This window comes from Scylla paramamosain, chromosome 8, assembly GCF_035594125.1.
Source record: "Scylla paramamosain isolate STU-SP2022 chromosome 8, ASM3559412v1, whole genome shotgun sequence".
NCBI lineage: Eukaryota > Metazoa > Arthropoda > Malacostraca > Decapoda > Portunidae > Scylla > Scylla paramamosain.
This window is the reverse complement of record NC_087158.1, coordinates 20,769,540-20,787,039: the sequence shown is the minus strand read 5'-3', so window position 1 is coordinate 20,787,039 and position 17,500 is coordinate 20,769,540. Positions and strand designations below refer to the sequence as shown.

The 17,500-nt window shown below is 42.7% G+C and overlaps 1 protein-coding gene across 3 annotated transcripts in view; it reads left to right on the top strand.

Annotated features, from left to right (window-relative positions):
• Positions 1-17,500, top strand: part of LOC135102939 (prolactin-releasing peptide receptor-like) — a 95,350-nt gene that overhangs the window by 44 nt on the left and 77,806 nt on the right. Inside the window, exons 1-2 of one of the 3 annotated variants that reach the window (XR_010269870.1) lie at positions 1-1,846; positions 15,762-15,812. The exon at positions 1-1,846 is cut by the window's left edge and continues 44 nt beyond it. Coding sequence is in view for 2 of the 3 variants with exons in the window: in XM_064008649.1 (XP_063864719.1) it covers positions 464-1,840 (1,377 nt within the window). In the remaining variant the exon portion in view is untranslated. Of the gene's footprint in view, positions 1,847-15,761; positions 15,907-17,500 lie in introns of those variants that run through there. The other 2 variants (XM_064008649.1, XM_064008648.1) reach the window with 2 other exon arrangements.

The window sequence follows — 17,500 nt, the reverse complement described above, 5'->3', positions numbered from 1 at the left end:
GTCGCGAGATCCTCATTTATTAAATGTTTCGACGCTCTAAATGGAGCAGCATCTGCGGCAGCCGCGGCGCGAGAACGTGAGCACTCTGCTGGCGGTGGCCGCCACAAGCCCTCAGTTGCCCGCGAGACAGGGTCGGGGAGAGACGTCGTCGTGGCACTCGTCTGTTAACCCTTGTAGGTGAACTATTCTTTCCACCGGACGCTCAGAGAACAAAGTTATAAAGCAGACATCCGGACAGTGTAGATACACCTTGAGTACTGCTCGCGGTTTCCATGTTCATAAGCAAATCGCAAACCTTTGCTGCTGGAGAAAACACCTGTTGCGTCGATCGCCAGTGCGGGTACTGTGACGTCTCAAGTAATGCTTGTCCCGCGGGTACTGTCCCGTGACAGTGGTCTGCGCGTAGAGACAAGTGCTAACCGCTGTAAAATGTGACATTTGGGCAAACAGTCAACACGCGGTCATGATGGGCTCGAGCACCTTACCCGCCACTAGCTTGAGCCCGACTCTCCGGCTGGCCACCATGAACGGCTCAGTGGATCTGGAAGCTGAGGAACTCAACAGCACATGGCGCCTGGAGACAGGCCTCACCTCACTAAACACCATCCTGGACGCCAACGGCTCTTTGTCGTGGACCAACTCAAGCCCAAGAGACAGCGACATCCTTTCTTATCCCACAACTCAAGCTATTTTTTATATTGAATATTTAACCATCTTCATGTTGGGTGTATTCGGAAACTGCCTTGTGTGTTACGTGGTGTTCCGGAATAAGCACATGCAGAACGTCACAAATTACTTTATCACCAACCTGGCCCTGGCTGACATCCTGTTGTGCGTGCTGGCCGTGCCCTTCACGCCCTTCTACACCTTCATGGGCGAGTGGATGTTCGGACGGCTGCTGTGCCACCTGGTCACCATGGCTCAAGGCACCAGTGTCTACGTGTCTACCCTCACACTCATGTCCATCGCCATCGACCGCTTCTTCGTGATAATTTATCCGTTCCGGCCTCGCCTCAGCCTCCCCGTCTGCTACATGATTATCATCAGCATCTGGTTGTTCTCTATCTCGGCCACGCTTCCCTATGCCTTCTACATGGGCATGGTGGAATACCAGGACCGCTCATACTGCGAGGAACTCTGGCCATCCGAGTTCATCAGGCAGGTGTTCAGCGGCTTCACGGCCATCATGCAGTTTGTTGTTCCTTTCATCATTATTCTCATCTGTTATGGCAAGATCTCTAATCGCATGAACGAGCGCGTGCGAGCAAAGCCAGGCAGCAAGAGCTCTAAGCAGGAGGAAGCGGATCGGGAGAGGAAGCGACGCACCAACAGGATGCTCATTGCGATGGTGACGATCTTCGGCGTGTCGTGGCTGCCCATGAACGTGGTGCACCTGGTGGGCGACTACTACGCCCCAGCAAGCACCTGGAGCTACTACAACCTGTGCTTCTTTATAACCCACGTGGTGGCGATGTCCTCCACCTGCTACAACCCTTTCCTTTACGCTTGGCTCAACGAAAACTTCCGCAAAGAATTCCAACTCGTATTGCCATGCTTCCAGCAGCCTCCTTCCACGGACCGCGTTGGCCAGTGGCGATCAGAGAGGACCTGCAACGGCAATGACACACAGGAGACGCTTCTACAGCCTGGCGCCGGCGAGGCCTCGGTTAGATCTGTCAACCGGCAACTGTCAGCTAACAAAGAAGTACCAAACAGGACTGTGATCCCGGCCACTGTGGAGACACACCCGATGACCACCTTCGTGTCCCACACCAACGGCGACACTCCTGACCAAGCTGCGCAGCCCCTTGTCAACGGCGAGGCGTCCGAGTATGTGTGAATGCAGGTAAGACGAGAGGTGTTGTAGCGCCTTGTCGAGGTGTGGCTGAGATTTCATTGCACTCACTCACTCATGATGAGTGACGTTTTCTTTGTGTGTGTGTGTGTGTGTGTGTGTGTGTGTGTGTGTGTGTGTGTGTGTGTGTGTGTGTGTGTGTGTGTGTGTGTGTGTGTGTGTGTGATAAATAAAGCATTTCTTTCCGCATCAGTGCCTCTGACAGGCACATAAAAATTGTTTGATTACCGATAAACATACAAAGAATGTTATGTTTCGATGCAGTGATATGCTTCATCGTGCCAGGTTACACAGAACAAACCAGACAGGACACAAACATAAACGCATGATCTAGTTTTTTTTTCTTTTTCAACAATTAAACTAGACATACGCACATCATTTTGAGTTCATGGACTTAATACCAGTTGGTTGTACAGTTTTATTACTACAAGGAAGAGAGATTCTGATATGACACTGAACATCTACGCTCTTTAATTACCAGAGTAAAATGACACAAGTACCAAACACGCATCTCGCATTAGTAGTCCTACGCAGAGTGCTCATATACTTTCAAGATAACGGATCGACAGTAAGACTCATCAAGCTAACGTGTCCTAATTCAGAGAAAACACACTCCCACAACACGCAATGAACAGCTTCTACCGAGCATGAGGAAAAAACGATGAACAAAAGCGATGAGTCTTATCGAGGTAACCTGGCTGGAGTCTATATTCAGCCCTAAGACACAGGATAGGCGGGGAACACCATCATAATTAAAGAATCCTCTCAGGGGTTCTTTATGACCTAGTTGGTGACGCGCGAGGCGAATGCTGGCGCACAAGAGACAGACAGACAGACAGACAGACAGACAGACAGACAGACAGACAGACAGACGGAGAGAGAGAGAGAGAGAGAGAGAGAGAGAGAGAGAGAGAGAGAGAGAGAGAATAGTTTCAGTGCAGAAGAGCGCTCTCTCTCTCTCTCTCTCTCTCTCTCTCTCTCTCTCTCTCTCTCTCTCTCTCTCTCTCTCTCTCTCTCTCTCTCTCTCTCTCTCTTTCTCTCCACAACATAACTCCAGAACAAGAAAAAAATATCAGTATCGGTAGAGAGAGAGAGAGAGAGAGAGAGAGAGAGAGAGAGAGAGAGAGAGAAAGCAGTATATAGTTTTCAGTGTGATGAAGGATTCTCTCTCTCTCTCTCTCTCTCTCTCTCTCTCTCTCTCTCTCTCTCTCTCTCTCTCTCTCTCTCTCTCTCTCTCACTACACACACACACACACACACACACACACACACACACACACACACACACAACATAATGAATCCTTAACAAGTCAAAATGTCAGTATCGTTCAGTTTTTATCGAAGAAAGACTTCCACACATATATATTTCACTGACACCCCGAGCGAGAGAGAAGGAATCAACTAAACCGAATGACACAAAAATATATCAAATGATCTACCAGCAACACACTCGCATACTTCCCAACACAACTAATTCACTTCTGAGAGTGGGACTGAACGAGGAAACTTCAAAATAAAGCTAAAAATAAAACAAAAATAAAGAAATAAAGAAAACTAAAAGAAAAATGTCAATGTTAAAGAGAAGAATAAACAAAATTAAAGTTGATTTGGAAGGAGAAGAAGAAGAAGAAGTTAAAGTTGATTTGGAAGAAGAAGAAGAAGAAGAAGAAGAAGAAGAAGAAGAAGAAGAAGAAGAAGAAGAAGAAGAAGAAGAAGAAGAAGAAGAAGAAGAAGACGAAGGAGGAGGAGGAGGAGGAGGAGGAGGAGGAGGAGGAGGAGGAGGAGGAGGAGGTGGAGGAGGAGGAGGAGGACGAGGAGGAGGACGAGGACGAGGAGAAGAAAAGGAGGAAAAGAAGGAGGAAGAGAAAGAGGAAGAAAACAGCAAAAAATCAACAACAACAACAACAACAACAACAAAGTATCAGATTCCCCTTCCCTAGTTCTGTCCTTAACGTAATCTCGCTTCCGGTGGTACACGCGGCGATAGTTTGAAGTTTACCACAACGAAAACTCTTTAAAGTTTTAGTACCAAGGTCTCTACAAAAGCCCCCACAAAAAGAAAAAGAAAATTCGATTAAGCTCACGATGCAATACATACATTTTGAACGAAGGAAGTGGTTGGTAATTAAATGCACATCCGTAAAGTCTCTCTCTCTCTCTCTCTCTCTCTCTCTCTCTCTCTCTCTCTCTCTCTCTCTCTCTCTCTCTCTCTCTCTCTCTCTCTCTCTCTCTCTCTCTCTCTCTCTCTCTCTCTCTCTCTCTATCTTTATGAGTGCTACCACTTGGTAAGAATCCCAGTTTTGACTACATGTGTGGTATTTGTGTCATGTTTAAACGAATTATTAAACGTCTACGGCATACAGCAAGATAGTGTGTGTGTGTGTGTGTGTGTGTGTGTGTGTGTGTGTGTGTGTGTGTGTGTGTGTGTGTGTGTGTGTGTGTGTGTGTGTGTGTGCTGTTTATCAATTCATTCGTTCCCTGTGGGAAAATAAATTCGGAAATTTTATGAAAATTAGAAAAGAAACAGGAAGACGGTAATTTACGCAAGCTTAATAATCAAAATTAATCACAAAATAATGACAAAAATGCATATAAAATGACCATCATCTTTGGGACACCACCACCAGCAGATAAGTCAGTCTTTTCACTGACGGTCACGAGTGTCGCGAACTTCCACGGCAATGTCCACATCATTCAGAGGAAGCAGCTGTGGAAGAGCTCGGTGACGCTAAACCACTCAACAGGTGGTGACTAACGTTACACCTCCCCAGTGCCTCCTGGGCATCCACCTGAGTAACTCTGTCTCACCTTTACTTTTGAGACGGCAAGGTGTGGGAGGTTGCCTGTGTTGTGGGAAATAGAAGCGTCTGTGAACAAAGCTTCTATATCTAATGGAGATTTACGTCTAACACAACCAAATAATGTTCTTTCTCTCAGTCGCATTTAAGTTTACTAAACTGTGACTTTAATTATGACTACAGGGAACAGGAATATTTGTGACATTACTTTTTTTCTAAGGAAATATACAGCGTCTCATTAAAAGCGCTTGATTCTGCTCTTACAAACATGATAATTAAATAGAAGCTGATCAGCGACTTCTGACTTGTAGGTTTGACAAAAGTCTAGGAACAAAAAGCAGATTAAACAAGGTCTTCATCTCTATTTTCAGTTTACCAGCAGGGAGCAAATCAGCCCACATAATCTTTTGAGTTTTAAGAAGATTAAATTTCTACCTGATATTTGCTAACACCATTAGGGAGGCTACTGGTGAAAGGGTTACTAACGAAGCAAAAGTGTGAATGAAAATGACGATGTGGTTTGCAACTGTGGGCTGGTCCCGCAAACAGTCTGAAACAATGTCTCATTATGTTTCCTGCAAAGCCATTTGCGCAAAGACGTCATGAAAACAACGCCTAACTGTATTTACAATGCAGCGCGCGCGCGCACACACACACACACACACACACACACACACACACACACACACACACACACACACACACACACACACCAGTAAAATTTCTTTCACCTCAAACAGAATTAGGGTTTTATTGCCTCACAACAAAATGAAAGCTTCAAGCCAGATAATACTACAAGTTATTAATAAACCGTTAATTAAAACACACACACACACACACACACACACACACACACACACACACACACACACACACACACACACACACCAGGGCTCTATTTTTTTCTGCTTTCCGTCCACAGTTTAAAGAATATGTCTGATCTCTAGATCCAGCAGGATCAAATGCAGATCAACAAGAATTCAACACAAAAGTACGATCTGCAAGGTTTGGACTACCTCGCGTGCCCTGAACGTGGCCAATACTACCACGCAGCGAGCATTGACGCGTTGCTTTGTGTTTACCCTTCGTTTATAAATAAGGTTCTACGTAAAAGTGTGTGTGTGTGTGTGTGTGTGTGTGTGTGTGTGTGTGTGTGTTTCGTGTCGATATTATGATACTGGTGGTAGAGGTGGGGCGACACGGAGTAGAAATGGTAGTATCAGAGTGGTGCTGATTGGTGGAGAGGATCGAGCAACGATGGATGCGGCAGCGATAAGGAAAACGAAAGTGTTCAAGTAACTGCGATCCTGACAGCAATTTTATGGTAAAGTATGCAAAGACCATTTTTAATATGTCAGGGAAAGTTTTCAAAGCATGATGGGTCCTGCTCCTGGATGTGTGGTGGAAGCGAGGCACGTGGCCACACTGGCTACCGCCACCACCATCACCATCACTCACACTGATTTTCGTGTCCCTAAGTCCCAAAACTTTCTATTTCGAACACTATTTGTTTTACTTAATAAGAGTGAAGAGGTCAACAGATAAATAGTCTGATGAAATAAAAGTATATAAATAAAAAAAAGTATTACATACATTACATCTGGCAGTTCTGAAGCACCCCAGCCCAATAGAGCCACTAGGTTGACTGGCAAGAGACTCACTGCGACTTTTCAAATTACTCACCACGAATGCACGTCCAAAGACATTCATTAGGTAGTCATCATATCGCTGAGACGCGCCTCGGGCAGGGCTTCTGCTGGCATGCTTCACCTTGACCTCATGGAAGTGTTCGAGACAGCACAGAATCCCACACACAAGCACATCTCACGACACGCCGGCAACTCTGGCTTCAGTGATTCGCGTTGCTTCGCGTCTCTTTTGGACCTGTTCGATACTTCAACGAGATAAAGCTGAAGCAACTCAGAAAGATTCATAAAACACCGAAATGTTTCAAAGGTATGAAAAAATCAAATAGCAAGAGTGGAAACACACTTACGTGTGTGTGTGTGTGTGTGTGTGTGTGTTATAGCAACAATGGTGAGTGCTATTGTTGTTTTTTTATATAAATATCTGCAGCACTTTAACCTAATCAAATCGCTCGGATATCGTTCAACACAGATTTTAATTTTCAATTTCTACCGATGGTGGCAGGGTTCCAAGTTAAAATCTGCGTGTGTTTTAAGCAGTCAACATTTCTCTACAAAGGCCGAAGACAACTCTCGTATCTGCAGTGTTTTCAGCATAGCCGCAGGTACTGTCATGTCCTGAACTGAGGAAAGCGATCCATCGATGTGCAAAGGGTGGATGAGCACCGATGCACTTGAAAGACTGAGTTAATTGCCTTTGTTCGGATGCTCATTTACCAGCTCACTGCAGCTGTGTTCCCAGATCGCTTGGTTTTCAGCTACTGGAGAATGAAGAATCTGATAAAAGGAAGCTTAAGTCTTAAGATTCCTTGGTCTTATCTCACAATGTAAGACATTAGTCCTCTAGGACGCGGGGCTAAAAGGACCGCAGTCGCCCCCACAGCAGTGTGAACGCCTCTCAGATAGCTGTGATGATGCATACCGAGCGTCCAGTCAGGTGGTGACAGATTTTGGTAAGAGCTATATCAATTTAACACTGCTGCCCAAGAGCATAATGCACCTAATGGTCGAATACAACGCCCTGGAAAGCCATCGGAGTTATTGTATGTCTCTTTATAACCAATGGTGACGTAGTCACTTCTTTTATGTTTGACTCAACGAAAACTTCAGGAAAGAATTCCAGCTCGATTTGTCAGCAGTATCTTCCCATGAACTGCGCTGGCCACTGGTAATCAGAGGACCTGTGACAATAATGAGAAACAAGCGACACTTCTACATTCGGGCGGTGGTGAAGCATGAGTTATGTCCATCTGGCACAAAATAGGTGCTGAACTCGCGGGAATGTCGCAGCAAGAACTGTCAGTTTCGATGCTTTCTCCAAATCACGTACCACTAACGGCAGTCGTAAACAAGGTCCAACTGGCTGCACCAATGTGTGTCGCTGATTGATGTTGGACGCAGTAAGACCTTTAATGGCCCTCGTGTATCACCTGGCTGGGAACGTAACGTGACGGACATTGGACAGAACACGAATATCAAAGATTAAATCTTTCAACACATTTTCAATGGACAGAGATTTACAAATGGAAGAATAAAGGAAGATGCAGATTCATTTTTATGGATACTGACCATCAGGGCAAGGATGGTAGGAGGTGATTCCTCGGCAACAGTGGAGCTTGGGAATAGACACGTAGACCTCATGGGGAATTATTACTGGTTTTTGTGTTGCCTGACCTTTCTTTACGCTGGTAAGAAGGAAATATTTCTATAGATTCCATACCGGTTTTGTAACGTGGCTATTCGCAGTGATATGTAGCGATATCTGTATCTCTCTCTCTCTCTCTCTCTCTCTCTCTCTCTCTCTCTCTCTCTCCCCAATGCATCATACCCCTGGACTGGCACGTTCACCCTCTTGTTGCCCCAAGCCGCCATCCCATCACGAGGGAAGCAAGTGTTGGCACCTCATTCCGGAGTGGATCACCGTGTAAACACTAGCCACTCTGACGCACGACGCCGCCTCCCAGCACGAAGGAGTGTTCAGGCGAAGCGGTTCACACACTCTCAAGGTACTTTATAAGGGCACGGAATCGTCTTTAAAACAAATCAACAGGAATCAAAAGTAATACAAGAGAGCCACGGATGCTGTTGATGAATTTACTTGTCATAAAAATATACCCTTACAATATGAAAAACACACGAATACCTTTAACAGGAAATGCCTCACACATTATGAAACGAAGCTAAATATGATGAACTCAGCTGCTACAACAGTGAAGCGCAAGGATTAAATAACACCTCAGTCATTCCTCCTTCTTTCGCAGTTATGGTGGAGTTGAAAAGGTTGTTGTTGAAAAGTTTATGTGCGTAGCGAGGAGAGGGAGCGGAAGTGAGCAACGCGGAATAGGTCAAAGACACAACAAAGTATGTGTGAGGCCCCCTCGGCACGAACCAGAATTCGTGATGAAAAGAAAACCCTGGTCAACTAAACGCAGCTGCGGCCACTGGGGAAGTTTATAATCTCGAGGCAAATTTTCCAATGCTCGCTTGTCCCTAAATTGTGATTTCTCTCTCTCTCTCTCTCTCTCTCTCTCTCTCTCTCTCTCTCTCTCTCTCTCTCTCTCTCTCTCTCTCTCTCGCTAATAATAATGTCCCTCCCAGAACATATACTAGTCAGGCCACCTTCTGAAGCCTTCCCTCCGCAGGCTCTATCTCCCCGCCGCTGCCCATCACCCTCTGTTTAGCTGACGATATTTTTAAAACCTCGTCAGTTTCACAATGTCCCAGGGAAAATTTATAACTGTAAAAACCGACGTTACAACAGTCCGATCTATGAATAACCTCAGGGAGACCGACCGACCGACCACCCACACGCGCCCGCCTCACCGTCAAAAACAAGACTAAAGAACACACTTACAAAAACGATTTTCACGTTATTCTAGTTGAGGGAAAACAGGAGTGTGCTTTTGTCAGGTTCCCAGTTCCTCACAGATATCCATCAGGACTCGGAATTCAGGTGTGCAACAGTTCATAAGAGCTCCACCTTAAGTTATGACTCAGTGACAGGAATGATACACACCCATACCCATGAACCTGAGACGAGATTCATAGAACGCCTTCACACATTCAAGTAACCAAATGGCTGGCTATCACTCACTCGCGCGAGCACACACACACACACACACACACACACACACACACACACACACACACACACACACACACACACACACGTGAATTTATAGTCTACCAACTACATAGATTCTTCCAACAAGTCATTAATAACCCTAAATTAAACCCAGCGTTAATTTATCGCATTCTGAGGACTCAACAGTTTTTCTTTTTCCGTCTGGTTGATTATATCAGTGGTGGCTCATAATTCATCTTGTGGTCGCAGCAAAGCGCTTCATCCTCCTGTGCAATAAATCTGCTCAACACTCGCGTGATAATTTTTCACTAATCAAATTTGAATTACACAGTCGATAGCTACCAATAAAATAACGAACTGAAAAGTTATTGCACATTTGTTTTCTTGCATAGCCTCTCTCTCTCTCTCTCTCTCTCTCTCTCTCTCTCTCTCTCTCTCTCTCTCTCTCTCTCTCTCTCTCTCTCTCTCTTACTACCTAGAAAAAGTATTGGAGCAATGTGAAATGAATATGATGCGCATTATAATACTAACATTTAATTATCCCTGAATCAATTTTGAGAATGTGTCGTTCATGGTATTCTTTTTTTTCTTCTTCTTTTCACGCATGAAGGAGTCTGGCTAAGGGCATATAAATGGGAAAAGATCTCGCTCAGCTAACGCTGTGGAAATTGGGATTGAAGGTCAGACCAATTTAGTTCAGGTGTCGTGAAGCAGTTCAAGTCATAGGTAGGGGAAACACGGGAACAGGAAAAAATATTCGAGTTTGTCAATGAGTGAGATAAGAGATTGGTGATGCTTACAAAGGAATCATCGCAACACCTTGAGTCACTGCCTTGAGGACGGTCTGCTCAAAACATGCTCTCCTCTCCCTCTCCAAAGCTGTTTTACGAACTTTATTCATGGATATAATTTTATTATTATGGTTATGTACGTGTGTATGTAATTCTGGGGGGAACAGTAAGTGTTTCTTAGAAAACGGGCTGCAACTGTTCTCTTCATGTTACCGAAACAAGAAAAGATCCAAAGACCATCAGGCTTACACACGTACAGCGCCACCTCTCCCTCATCTTTAGTTTTTAACCGTAGCAGCCACTTAAAAATACTCCCAGACATAGTTTTGTTTTACAAAAGAGCAGCAAACTGTGAAGACATTTAACAATATACTACACCTAACGATAATGGTTTCACCCAACTTGTACCACAATGTTCTCTCTCTCTCTCTCTCTCTCTCTCTCTCTCTCTCTCTCTCTCTCTCTCTCTCTCTCTCTCTCTCTCTCTCTCTCTCTCTCTCTCTCTCTCTCTCTCTCTCTCTCTCTCTCTCTCCAAAGTATCCGTTTACAAAATCTAAATTAATGAGTTTCAAGCGGACAGAAAAATAGTTCGACACTTGTCTCGTAAATTAAGTTTAAGAGTACACAGCGCAGCGTGAAAGGGTCCGTGCAGGTGTGCCAGGTGACCAGACACACCTGGCTGCATACCTGGTGACTACACACACACACACACACACACACACACACACACACACAGAGCGTTTCCTTGACCTCAAACGTTAGCTTATGAAAAGTGAACCAATATGCACGTACACCGTGACCCGAGGCAATAAACGAATGTAAACCTATTTATACACTGGCTTATTGCGTGTGCCTTAATTAATTAGAATATGCCAATACTGTATTCTAAGTATTGCATTCATAGGGGAGCGAAACATGCAATTAAGATTAATATACAAATTACCAGTAAATTAAAAGTGCAGTGAGGTGTATGGCTTGAGTGAACACACACACACACACACACACACACACACACACACACACACTAAAGAGGCACGATAAGGGAGGCAAGAAGGAATATATATATATATAATATATATATATATATATATATATATATATATATATATATATATATATATATATATATATATATATATATATATATAAAGGAAAACACGCACGGGGAAATTTGATAATAATGAGGGAAATAGAAGAACGGAATGGAGGATGTGAGAACGATGAGAGGAGGATGGAGGAACGAGGAGAGAGGACTGAGGGCAGCAATGACAGAAGAATGCCAGACCCCGACAAAGAAGGATGAAAGAATGAACGAAGGAAGGACGATGAGAGGACGACAGACAGATGACCGAGAGGTGGTGATGGAGGAGCGATGGGAGAGTGGTGATGGGGAAGTGGAAAATGATGATTATACATGGAGGTTTGGCGTTGATGGATGACTCATCAGCAACATCTGTTGACCCACATGGAAAGGTCGCCCCCAAAAAAGCTCATCAAGCAACTGGTCACTGATTGCAATATAAAGTAAACGCCGCACAGGACGTTTTCTTTCTTCCTTCCTTCATTTTCTTCTCTCACGTGCACAGGAGCCTGGCCAAGGACACACAAAAAAAAAAAAAAAAAAGAAAAGAAAAATGGAGAAAAAACCGCTTAACAGCCGTTCCCAGAAAAGGTGAGAGACAGAAAGAAAGATCAGAATGGATAGGCCAATCCAGTTCCGGAAAGCACCTTGATATTCCTCTCGAAGCAGCTCAAGTCGTACGTACGAATGAAAAAAATAATAAAAAGTAAAGTGGATAGTTTTACAGTTCACCAGATAAGGGAATGAAGAAAAAGGAAAACGTGAAGATTCTGTTAACTCCTGCACTTCTTTCCACGACACTAAACAAGCGATCAGGGAGTTTATTTTCCAATGTAGCTTCATGTAATCACTTCCCGTATCGATGGCAGTAATAATGATGTTTGGATTTACTTGTTGATACTTTACCTCCATGCCATTAGTCACGTCAGTCAAAGCAGACCAGGTGAGGAGAGCTGATCAACCCCAACACTGGTCAACGTGCAAGTCCGATGGAGGAGAGGAGAGAAGGATGGTGAGGGGCAGAGGTGAAGGATGCTAAGGACGTGTGCTGCAGGAAAAAGAAGGATCCGGGTGAGGTGAAGCATTTGTAGGCGAAAAGGAACGGAGTGGTGATTGGAGGATGAATGGTGAGAGAGGGTGAGAGAGGGTGAGAGAGGGGTGAGAGGGGTGAGAGGTTCAACCAAGAAGGGATCAAGAAGCTGTGTATTGATCCCATGACCTCTAGTGTCCTTACCCTAAAGATGTTCAATATTGACAGTGACCTCTCTCCTTCTCCTCCTCCTCCTCCCTCCTCCTCCTCCTCCTCCTCCTCCTCCTCCTCCTCCTCCTCCTCTTCCTCCTCCTCCTCCTCCTCCTCCTCCTCCTCCTCCTCCTTCCTCCTTCTCCTTCTCCTCCTCCTCCTCCTCCTCCTCCTCCTGCTCCTCTTCCTTCGCATCACCCACATCCTTTCACTCACCCGTCCACTAATGATTTACTTTCGCTGTGTTTATTTATCTTTCTACTTGTTTGTTTATTTTCTTCTCTCTTCTGTTATCCTCCATGTATTTTCACATATTCTCTCTCTCTCTCTCTCTCTCTCTCTCTCTCTCTCTCTCTCTCTCGAACTCTCTCGAACTCTCTCGAACTCTCTCGAACTCCCTCTCTCTCTCTCTCTCTCTCTCTCTCTCGAACTCTTACTTTCCAAGAACTTTTTTTGTTTTGTTTTGTTTTTTTCATTGTCGTATTTTTCTTTCAGACTTCTCCTTTTTTTTCATGCACTTCCATTATTTTGTCTCTTTAATGTAAGAAACTAATGACAAGAATCAGAATTAAAAGTGACTTATTATTCTCCCTTTCTCCTGCCCACCTGTCCGCTCTCTCTCTCTCTCTCTCTCTCTCTCTCTCCTCTCTCTCTCTCTCTCTCTCTCTCTCTCTCTCCTCTCTCTCTCTCTCTCTCTCCTCTCTCTCTCTCTCTCCATCTGTCTATCTATATGTTTCTGCCTGTCTGTTTATCTGTTTCTGTCTCCATTTATCTGTCCCCACCATCTCTCTCTCTCTCTCTCTCTCTCTCTCTCTCTCTCTCTCTCTCTCTCTCTCTCTCTCTCTCTCTCTCTCTCTCTCTCTCTCTCTGAATAAAGCTGCAGCTGGCAAACATCTTCCTGTGTGCAATCACAAACTAGTAGGACAGATCAAAACAATGACTTACTACACACCACAAAACAAGATCTTGAGCCAATTAAACGGTTGCCTCAAATGAAAAATACTTCAGATGAGCGTATGAGAGCGGCGCTTGAATTCGTATAAAAACATCGGATTATAACAAGCTTAGATTTCGAGATGGAAAATATAAGCAAACAAACTGAAATAGAATGAAAATATCGTAGGAAAAAACACTTTTTATTTAATTCTTTAGTCATGTCAATAACAAAAAGTGTTTCGAGTCATCAGGGGACGCGTTGATACTTTGTGACAGATAAACACGGCGAGAATACTGGATGCACACTCCAGTTCAGTCTTGAGTGCCATTACTGCGGATGACAGGATGAACACTAATGATGTCAATACTAATGAAACGTTAAGCAGTGCCTCGGCGGCCGTCAGTCACAATGTCCCGCCTGAACTCAGTAATGATAACAATGGTGGTATTAGTAATGAAACTACATGTGCTTGCCAATACAAATGCACCCATGAAAAATATAATATTGATCAAATGTGTACTGACAAACCTTGAAATAACTTCTGAAGCCCTCCAGAATGTACGCAACTATTAATATGAAAAGTCCACGACCAGACGTTATCTATTTTTTTTTTTTTTTTTTTCTAAAGAAATAAAAACGAAATAGTCAACAACCTTAAAAATCCCAGGGACGAGACTTAGTCCTTGCTATCTGAGCAAATGTCACCCTAGTCTTTAAGAAATTGACAGAAATATTCACTTATTTTACAGACTTGACAACTTTACTCAGCTAAATGTTTGAAAGCACGAGAGAAACAGAGGTTCCAGTTACCTCGAATATCACTCACTGATCTGAGACTCGCACCACGACTTTAGTATAAAAATAATGTTTATTTAATTGCCAGTGTTGCAATATCCTCTTTCTGTCCACGACAACACAATACCTTGATTTTCAAAATACATCTGATAAACTTTCTCACACGGAGTCAATGCACAAAGCCAAAGAACTCGGGACATCAGGCAATGACCACAGCTGGATTAAAAGTTGCCAATTACTTAAATTAATTGAATGAACGAAACTGCCTCGCGCTGTGCGACAGCCACCAGTGTGTCTCACGAGGCTTCGTTCCGGAATCAGTACACTTACGAAATACATGACATCAAGAATCCGTAGACAATACGAAAATCAGGAACTCCTCAATTTTAGACCATGACAATGAAAATCTTGAGAAAGACTTTCACAAAGTCTCATCGTAGTCTGATGGATAAGAGGCATCTTTCAAATGTATATATATATATATATATATATATATATATATATATTATATATATATATATATATATATATATATATATATATATATATATATATATATATATATATATATATATATATATATATATATATAAAGAGAGAAGTTCAATACTCAAGTAGAAAAAAGAAGCGAAAAAAAATTGAAGTGAAAAAAAAGCGAAAAAAATTGAACATGAAGTGTGCGGCGCGAAAGTCAAAAGCGTGCACTGCGTCAAAGATCTTGTTGCTGTAATTGTGCCGGATATAAAATTCACCAAGCGGACAAAACTATTAGAATGTTGTACTTTATGAGCCAGAAAATTTCCTAAAAATAAAAAAATATATATATTAAAAAAAATTGATATAATTTTATATCCACATATACATGAACTTCCACAGAACCACAGATAAGAAATTAACTGTGGTAGCCTCGCTTGCAAAGGTCACAATAATATTAAAATGCTGGCCAGAGCTGTGTCACGGAAAGGATTCCCTCTAGCTATAATAAATCTTCTAAGGAGAGACGGCCACGACAACATTACCTCTCCAGGTCCGTCGTTAGCCGGAAAAAACATGTAGAGCGTTTTGAGCTGCCTTAGCGGCTTAAGATTTTTTTTTTTTATGGCTTAATAATGACGAACGACGAGTAACAAAGTAGAATCATGATGAACACAGATACTCCTACGTCTAAGCTGCAATAAATTCGTCTGTACCAATACCGTTCTTGGAATACAGTAACCTTTCATCTTTCGTGCTGCAACGTCCACACACACACACACACACACACACACACACACACACACACACACAAAGATATATATATATATATATATATATATATATATATATATATATATATATATATATATATATATATATATATATATATATATATATATATATATATATATATATATATATATATATACATATATATATATATATATATATATATATATATATATATATATATATATTATATATATATATATATATATATATATATATATATATATATATATATATATTCATTTATTTTTTGTTCTTTCCAAACAGCTTCGACCGTTATCTCCCCAGCAAGGTTTTCGATGAAGTCTGCATAACCAGGTATACTGCTGGCTCTTTGACTATGTTTGCGTCTAACTACGTTTATTTTAATTGTGATTGCATTTGATAGCGTTTGCTCTGTTTTAAATACAAACTAGTCTGAACCAGAGCCCCTATGTTCCGAGTTTTTGTGTAATTCTGTGAAATTTCTCTCTCTCTCTCTCTCTCCTCCTCTCTCTCTCTCTCTCTCTCTCTCTCTCTCTCTCTCTCTCTCTCTCTCTCTCTCTCTCTCTCTCTCTCTCTCTATATATATATATATATATATATATATATATATATATATATATATATATATATATATATATATATATATATATATATATATATGTATGTATATATTCCCCATTACACTCCAGTTACCTTTCTCATTCGCTGTCTGCCCTAGCTTCACGTCACTCTATCATCCAATGTAACTCTTCTACTGATATCAGTTCATCACATTACATGACCTGTCCGTGCTACCTGATATTAATGACGACCACAATACCTTCAACTTTAGGTTGTCCCCAAATCCATAATGCTCTGCTCTTTTTCTCTTGTTTTCCTGGATATGATTCTGGTGCGTCCTTGTTTTGCATTGACATGTTTTAGTGTTCCGAATCATGTTATCTGTAATTCCACTTGACTTGAATTTGAATTTGATGATAATATATTACGAATGTGCCACTCTCTCTCTCTCTCTCTCTCTCTCTCTCTCTCTCTCTCTCTCTCTCTCTCTCTCTCTCTCTCTCTCTCTCTCTCTCTCTAATTACATTTTATCTTAACGGGACCCGCTACTCACAAATGAACTCACGCGTTGCTTCCTTCACCGACGGCGACGCATCACGCATCCACAAATGCATTATAAGGGCGCGCTATGATGAATATTCACTGGAGCATATTTTTCGATACATGTACAGCTTTAAAGGTAAACAAGTACGAATATTACACACCACCGCCTTTCAGTATCCTCCTCCTCGTGCTCCTCTCCCTCCTACATTTGGCTTCATCTCTATTTTTCTTCCCTATTGCAGTTCTTCCTTTCCACCTGAAGCTACTATATTGAGTTATGACATTAGCTACTCAATCTGGGACGTAATGTAATCTCAACACATTAAACATTAGTTAATCAAATCGTTACATTAGGAATTAATTATTCACATATATCATTCTCTCTCTCTCTCTCTCTCTCTCTCTCTCTCTCTCTCTCTCTCTCTCTCTCTCTCTCTCTCTCTCTCTCTCTCTCTCTCTCTCTCTCTCTCTCTCTCTCTCTCTCTCTCTCTCTCTCTCTCTATTGAGGACAAATCTGTAACTAATCTTGGAAGTGATAAAGTGTCCTGCTCTGAGTCTATTCACTTTTCTTTTATCTCTCGTAAATCATCAGCATTTCAAATCTTACGCTGTCCTTAAAGTCTTGAGCTGCGTGACCCAACCTCATATTCCTCTCTAAACATCCGCTTGGTCTTGAGGTGTAGTGGGTGACTCATCCACGTGGCCTGAAGTGCTATCGGTGAATCATCCACCTGATCTTGGGTGTTCTCGGCCATTGTGGCAGCAGCGTGGCTCTTCCTAATAACAGTGAGGAGCCAATTAAATCAAGACGGAGGTAATCACAGCTGAAGAGAGGCGCCACCGTCACCACCGCCACCGCCACAACTACCGCTGCCATCACCATAACCACCACCCGCCTCCCTGATTGACGAGTTGCT